At 38.8% G+C, this 8,424-nt stretch overlaps 1 protein-coding gene across 1 annotated transcript in view; it reads left to right on the top strand.

Moving 5' to 3' along the window:
- The first annotated feature begins 888 nt into the window (after positions 1-888).
- LOC126198626 (histone deacetylase 11) overlaps positions 889-8,424 on the top strand; it is a 79,678-nt gene continuing 72,142 nt past the window's right edge. The window contains exon 1 of the mRNA XM_049935083.1: positions 889-1,196. Coding sequence (XP_049791040.1) covers positions 1,147-1,196 — 50 coding nt within the window. The 5' untranslated portion in view covers positions 889-1,146. The remainder of the gene's footprint in view (positions 1,197-8,424) is intronic.

Genomic DNA, 8,424 nt, shown 5'->3' with positions numbered 1-8,424 from the left:
AGAAGATTTTATCTATGCTCATTGTTTTTTAACTGTTTCGTCCCTGCAAGCTTTTAATTTCCTGTTCTTAACATCGCATAAATATTATCTATTTGACTTACTGATAACGTTTAAGGTGCGCCCATATAAGAAACACCAGCAATACGTTTTCATTCATGCAGGCACAGCTAAGATGAAGACGAAATGAACTGCATTATGCCGATAACTGATGTGCACAATTGCAATGTCCGAGGCATTATCCATCAGCACTCTCCTTGTACTAAAACACTGTCCTTCACAATAAACAAAAAACTTAAGGGATTGTTGGTAGCAGAGCCTATTGTTGTTAATACAAATTGAAGGAAACGCCTTCCGGAGCACTCACTGGCGTACCGTCCACTGTTAGTGTAAAAAGTGGAACTGAATCTGTGCGCTGCGTTCAATGCTGGTCGTTCACATTAAACAAGAAAGGGTACGACATGCCTACTGGCACGCTTCTGTTCGCTTCTCCTTAAAATGTTTCCGTGGATAAATGAATACATTTTTCAGTAAATCACTAAAATTAGTTTCGAGCATCCCCACAATACGGGGGCGGGGATTAGCATGGCTCACCACCACAATGAGTAGGCTTCCTCGCTATCATTTACGCAACTGGTTGCGTCAGATTTGGACTAACTAGTGAGCTAGACTCATTTTTCAGATCGACCATAAGACACATTATGAACCATAAATTAGTAAAATACCTGGTTGTATGTTATAAGTGACACAGTTAAAACCTTCAATAACGCACAGACTATATGAACTGAGTGTACTGTCAATTGGCACCAACAATAAGTGTCTAAAGCATTTCACTTTTACAGCGTATGACGCAGATACAGTTCTCTTTCAGTTAATTAACTTTGGTCATGTGATATATGTTTATTTTCATGAGATATGGATCGGGTTTGAGTATTTTGCTAGATGGATCTGCTGGTGAAAGCGGTTTTGTACTGTTATCTTGCGAGAATCATGTCAGTAAATTGTTTATACGATGCTAATAAATGAAATGGAATTCCAACCAGATAGTGACATTATCTTTCATTTGGAAACTGTTGTTTCTAATTTTCGAGATGATCCCGAATGCAGATTCTATTCTATGAAGCATATACATTTATTGTTGAATCATAAATGATGGGGAAGGATTTTATCAAGCCTAAGAGGAGACATGTTGAAGATAGGTGATGTATATTGCAGATAATTTTTAAAATACATGCAAGCAATCCTACTCGTTATGTTGTACTGATACCATGTACCGTGCTACAACGTAGGGGGATACATGCAATGGAACTACTGATACTAGAATATAGCCCGTCAGATATGATCAGTGGCACTAATGTACAATCACAGGTATTTTTAACTTTACCTCTGTTTCCTATTATCGGGATCCTCATTGGAATATAGAGCTTTTGCGTGGGTATGTAGTCGTTATTAACGCCTTTAAACAAATTGGAGGCTTTTAATCAGACCACAGTGAGAAATTCGGTTTCTCGATTTAACAACAGATTGCAGTTACATATAAAAAAAAATTGTCATAACATACTCATTGGCTTCACTGGTAAAAGTTAAGTAATAGACCCCCTTGCATTTCTTTGGTTTATTTGCTATATCCATACATAACACGTTTGTTGATAGTTCGTCAAGTTTGAAGGATCACTGTGAAATTCTGTAAAGCAGTCTTTTTGTAAAAGCTGTTTTCTGCACCAGTTTTGTCTTTAGTAGTGGGCATCATATGATAATTCCAGCTGTCTTGTTTGGAATGATTGCAAGTTATTCTCCATGTACCATACGGATGTACCGTGTCACACAGTGGAATAATGCAGGCTATGTACAGCTGTGCTAATTAAGGTGGTGGTGTTGACATGATGTAGTACTCTCTCTCATGTGTTAGGAACAAGGCTCAAGTCTCCTTCTGGTCTTTTGGTGGCCTTGAAGCAGTTAGGCCTAATAGAGAATTCCAGAATAGTTCCTGTGTAAAGGACGCTGCCAATTTCATTCTCCGTATTTTTAAGTTCTTAAGTTGTGTTATGTCACTAATTGAAGGTACATTAACTGTTGTTTTGCTTCCTTTGTTTGTGCAAATACCCACACACCCCACATCCTCCCCGTTTTTGGTTGATTGCCCACTGAAAGTTGTCAGTTTCTTGATGATTCTATTTGGTGTATAAGTGGTGGTGTTTAAAAGTGAAGATAGATTCCTTAGCCTTGGCTACTGTTTAAGTATGATGTAATACCATTACAAGTTTAAGGAACTTCTTGTTTTCCAAAGGCACAAAAGCATATTATTTGGCATGTAGAGAAATTTTTCCTATTGGTTGTAGAAAACCCCCATTTTTTAGCACAAAGTATGTGATAGAAAGGTAGTATTATTGTCATCACCTTAATGACAGCCAAAAGTCTTGTTTGTATTTCCGTTGCATGCAGTGTCAAGTGATGAGATGTGATAGAATAATGTAACATTAGTTTTGATATTATTTACCAACTTTTTCAGAAGTACATGTGTAAAAATAAGCATGTGTACAGCATATAAATCCTTGTCAAACTTTGCCTGTAGTTCTTTGCTTCTGTGTGTGAATTAGTTAGCACATGTAGCTAATAACATTGGTGAATGAACACCTAACTAAGGTTCCATCTCCTTATTTGCCATATCGTAATTCCCTTATCATGTCTACAGTGATGATCTTGGTGGTTGTGACTGACTGATCTGTAGCACAGCCCAAAGTCTCGGTTAGGTTGGAAGGTGACAGTTTCGTTGTGACTTCACAAAGCCAACAAATGTGAAAGGAGAATATCTGGATGTGTTAACAAATTGACTGGTCGTGAACCCTAATGTTTATGTCCATCCCATATTGAAAAATGCATTGGGGGAGAAGGGTCCAAATGTAACTTTGCAACTTACAAACTTGGAATTAAGGATTAAAGTGTCTATAAAAAAAGTGGACTCATCTGAGCCTACAGTGATACGGTACAGGCTTTTTATTGTTAGTTGTATGCCTGACAGGTTTGAAATTGTTGCAACTGATGGACATGAATATTGCTCTGAATTAACAAAAATCAGGAAATGGAGGTAACACACTGGCAAAGTTGATGTGTGAGTTTCAGAAGCTGCAGTTTCTCTGCAGGCTTTGGAAAGTGATTGTGTAGGAGTTTACACAGCTGCGCTGTTGGTGCATTTGTTATATCTGATATTGAACTTGCTGATGTTGTCATTTCTGTATTCATTGCTGTTTCTGTTGTGTCTGTAGCTCTTTCTTAAGCATTTACTGCTGGAACGACAGTAGACGCATGAATAGATGGACCCATCGTTGTGTAATGAACTCATAAATTGTTAAGCCCTTATGATCGGTTTTCTGGTGTATGTGGAACTGGAAGACTGGTACAGGTCCGGTGAACAACTTTATTCCATCCCAAACATGTTTTCATTCAATAGCTGTTACACAGCTACACTTCAGTGAGTCCACATGGATGGTTTCAGTAATCCATTACATGCTGTTAACTAATCTTAGAGGAATGGTGGCAATACCTATAACATCAGCAAGGGAATCTAAGCATCAGTCTTGTAGTGTTGAATGAAGTTTCAGGATTACTGTAGCAAAAATGATTCAACAGTGGCTTTGGCAGAGCTGTAGAGGCATTGTGAGTATCACTATAAAGCCTAAAGGGAATTGTCCCACTTTGTGTCACATGGCTTTAATCTCTAGTTGCCATCTTCATTTGGCAACATCTCACTATCTGTGTATACTGTTCTGCTGTTATTAGACTATTTTTTAAGCAAGTTACATTTGAAATAACATCTGAAAAATGTATATTTAAAAACATTCTTAACCTCCATCACAATAATGAGATACTGCTCATGTATACTAAGTTGCCACTCAGTGCAGGGGCTGATGGTGGCAACTGGAAATGGGAAATGCCTGTGCGGTCACTCCCGTCAGCCAATGCGCCAAGTGTCAGCTTGGTTTGTGCTGACTGTAAAATCCATTTGGATTTCGAAATGACTTTCTATCAGAACTGGTAGTTAGACATTCATTAGCCACATAATGTAAATTATAAATGACAAAATGTCACCTATCGCCTTTGTATTGGTTTTAGCCAACATACCTGATTGTGTGAATCATCATTCCCAAGGATTACATATATTTTCATGGGACTAACAGTTAAGCATATGGCCACCTGAATCATCTAGTTAAATGGCCTAGTTAAAGTTTACAGTGATTATGTCAGATTGATCTGGCTGTAAAACTAGCTAGATTGTGGCATCACCCATATATCAAGACAAGAGATGAGCATTGTTTATAAAAATTACTTAAGGTAAAATATCAAAGAGCAGAAATGAAATATCAGAGAAATGGATGTAAATCAGGAGCAGAAATCATAAGTAATGAGACAGCCTGACAGGACCTGGGGTCAGAACCAGCTGCAGGTAAAATTAGTGACTACCCTAACACTTGGCATAGACATATGCAGAAGACAGAGTAATTTGTACCTCTCAAATATCTGCACCTGACACATCCACCCCTTACATAATTTCCATGATGTACTCACTAGAATCTCCCAGAAAGAAACTGTGACTGGCTAAACACCGAGACTTCAAACACATTAATTTATCTGAATTGCAACTGAGGTGCAAGAAATAGTTTGGGGGGCATTATCTATTCCCATCTCGCACATAAATGAAAAACTTCATGTATTTACTAACAAACTTATTCAACTATATGACAAATATACTCTACTAAAGACCAAAAATGGAAGAAGGAAACCTGAGGCTTGGCTAACTGAAGAACTAAAACAGATCATGAATAATCAGAAACACTGCACAATGTGCATACAAACTACACCCCTTACCTGAAAATCATACTGTTTACAAGCAGAAATGGACCAGAGTCAGTCAAGCTGTGAGAAATGCAAAACTCAGGGATGCCCACACATTGACAACAGAAACAGACTGGCTATCCTATAGAGACTGCTGTGTGGTCTTGGTATAAGCAAAGTAAAAGCTCAGATGATCCCATTGTCCCATCTGGAGAACTGAACCACTGCATACATCACCTACAACCACAAATGAAACAGAGACCCATTGATTACTTCATGGGGGTAACTACTTGTAGCCATAAAAAAATTCAGTCTAAAGCATGTTAATTCAAATCCCTGGGAAAAACCATCATGCATATCGGACCAGCATCACAGTGCAAATGATTAAGCTTATTAGTGGCCCACTATAATTGTATCTTCAATCACTCCTTAACCACAAGTGTTTTCCCAGAGTCATGGAAACAATGACTAGTTAAGTCACTGCTGAAAAGGATATTGCCACAGCACCCTCTGCATACTGACATATTTGCATTCTTTCTGCTCTGTCCATGGTCTTAGAATACATAGTCCAACCAACTAACAAACCACCTAATTACAAACAATCTACTAGATGAAAACCAGCTAGGTTTCCATAAACATCTTTGCACATCATCTGCCTTAATAAAGCTAATAATGATAACAGGTGACCTGAAGCTTGCCGTGGATGCACAAGAGGCAACTATCATTTTCTTCTTAGACTTCAGCAAACCCTTTGCACTTTACTTGCCAAACTTAGCAGCCTAAATTTCTCACCAAGAGCATTGCAATGGTTTGTTTCATGCCTGACATCTTCCCGGCAGTGTGTCATGTCCAGCACCATAAAGTCACAAAAGAGGCAGGTAATTTCAGTGTCTTTGGGGTTTAGTATTAAGTCCTATATTTTTCTCATTGTATGTAAATGAGTCACGATCTGTTTTGCCCTGCTGCAAATACCACACAAAGGCAGCTGACATTTGGTTCTATCTAAGTTCAAAACCAATAAACCTGAGGACAGCTATCGGGAACCTCATCCTATGTGCAGCATGAAAATGGGCGCAGGATATAGGGTTGAATCTCAACCCATCCAAAACACTAACCATACTGATTAGCCCAGAATATCATCTTTAACCCTAAATGGGACAAGTATCAACATCTCTTCATCAGCAGAGGATCTAGGAGTAATAACAGATGAAAATCTAAATTGGACTGAGCACTGCAATGTGCAAGAAGGCATACACATCTCTCCAAGCTCTACAAAAGTATAAAAAGCTCCTCCATCTTGACTTGAAGAAGAAACTTATACAAACACTTATACATCCAATTATTGATTACGGTGATGTTATCCTCCAGTGCCTTTCTCAGGAAAGCTCACCTTATCTGGAACGGGTTATGAATGCCCGTGTTTCTTATATCTTTGATGCTCAACTCTTTGATCATGTTTCACCATCATATGCACAGTTATCTTAGTTGCGAACAAGCACAGAGATTTCCATACCCTCCATCTTCTCGTCTTTCTTACCAACAGACGCTGTTCCTCATATCTCTCCTCAGTCTTAACGCTCCTGTCTGAGAAACATGGTAGAAACACCCATTCCCATCAAAGTAAAATCCTTTCTGTCCCACTCCATCACTCAATTCAGCCACTTTCTTGCAGTCCTTCTCAGCATCAAGAACCTGATTCCACATTATATTAGAGAACTGAATAACATCTCCAGCTTAAGAAGATATATAATGACATATCTACCAAAACAACATTAAGGATTACCATTGTCCTTGTACACACTCGTTCCCCTTGTACATCCTTTTTTCAACCAGAACTTCATCATTTCCCAGTATTCTTAGGTGATGCACTCTCCTCAAATTTCCTTTCTCCAGAACTCACTATATCAGAAAACATATCTTGTACACCTAAAAATTCTTTCTATATCTGCCACTATCATTATTGTTATTATTATTATTATTATTATTATTATTGTTGTTGTTGTTGTTATCATTGGTCAAGTTGTGCCATGAATTTCTTGTCTCCCCAATTCTTGTCTGTAACTCCTCATTAGTCAAGTCATCTACCCATCTAATCTTCAACATTCTTTTGTAACACCACATTTCGAAAGCTTCTATTCCCTTTTTATCTACTCGTTATTGTCCATGTTTCAGTTCCATATGTGGCTACACTCCAGACAGGTACTTTCAGAAAACTTTGTGGCAACGCTCGCCTACTTTATCTGTTTGTTTGTTGTCCTCAGTGTTGACGTACTAGCTGCTACACTGGCTGAAAAGTGGGTTGTGGAAGTACTACTACTGTCTACTGTAAATGATGTAGCCGACAGATGCACAATTGTGTTTCACAGTCTTTTACTTACACTGTTCACAACCCCTTCCTTTAACAATACTATTAGTTCATCTCCCAAATGTTTATAATTAATACAGAATTTATATTTGTTTATACGTCAACAATAGCATTTCAGTTACAAAGCAATTAGTGATTTCACCCTATAACGAAAGATACTAACTAGGAGTAGTCAAAATAAATTAGAAAAGCAATTACATACATAAACCTAAGCACAAAATTAGTTCTGGTGCTGTATTCTTTGAAACTGAGCCCCAACTCTTCTCTTTTATGGAAATGCAGATTATACTCGCGTATGTTAATGGTAATCAGTAAAAATGACGAAAACAAATGTAAGGAGGCAGATGGCAAAACAAGAGGGGAAGTAAAAATACCCCAGCTTGCTTCATCTCAACTTCCTACAACTTACATCTGTAGTTGATGTTAACAAATTTCTTTTCTTCAGAAATGTTTTTCTTGCTGTCGCCTGTCTACATTTTATATTGTCTTACTTTGGCCATCATCAGTTATTTTACTGCCCAAATAACAAACTCATGTTCTACTTTAAGTGCCTCATTTCGTAATCTAATTTCCTTAGCATCACCTGAATTAATTCGACTACATTCCATTATCCTTGTTTTACTTCCAATGATGTTCATCTTATATCGTCCTTTCAAGACATTGTCCATTCCGTTCAATTCTTCTTCCAAGTCCTTTGCTGTCTCTGACAGAATTACAGTGTCATTGGCAAACCCTCCCCCCTGCGGGTCCAGGAGTTAGAATAGGCTCGAGGTATCCCTGTGTGTCATAAGAGGCAACTAAAAGAAGTCTCTCACTTTTTGGCCCTGTAGCTTCAGGTCCCATTTTATGGTTTGACCTGCCACTTTCCAAACTCTACAGAAGTGCAGGCCATATGGGGAAGGAAGCCTTACGTGGTGCATGAATTATCAATTGTGCCCTTAGATTCGATCTCCTGAACTTCTTGTCGTGGCCTTGCTTCTCCACCTGGACCCCCCTGCGGGTTCGGGGGTTAGAATAGGCCCGCGGTATTCCTGCCTGTCGTAAGAGGCGACTAAAAGGAGTCTCACACGTTTCGGCCTTATGTTTTGGTCCCCTGTTGGGTTTGACCTCCATGTTTCAAAATTCTTCCGAAGAGCGAGCCAATTGGGGAAGGGCGCCTTACTTGGTGCCTTGTGTCCATGTTGTGTTCCGAACTTTCGCCATCTTCTTCGTCGTTGCGTTGCAGTCCTGCC

This window comes from Schistocerca nitens, chromosome 8 (genome assembly GCF_023898315.1).
Source record: "Schistocerca nitens isolate TAMUIC-IGC-003100 chromosome 8, iqSchNite1.1, whole genome shotgun sequence".
Taxonomy (NCBI): domain Eukaryota; kingdom Metazoa; phylum Arthropoda; class Insecta; order Orthoptera; family Acrididae; genus Schistocerca; species Schistocerca nitens.
Note: the sequence above shows the minus strand (reverse complement) of the source record. Positions and strands in the feature narration are given on the sequence as shown.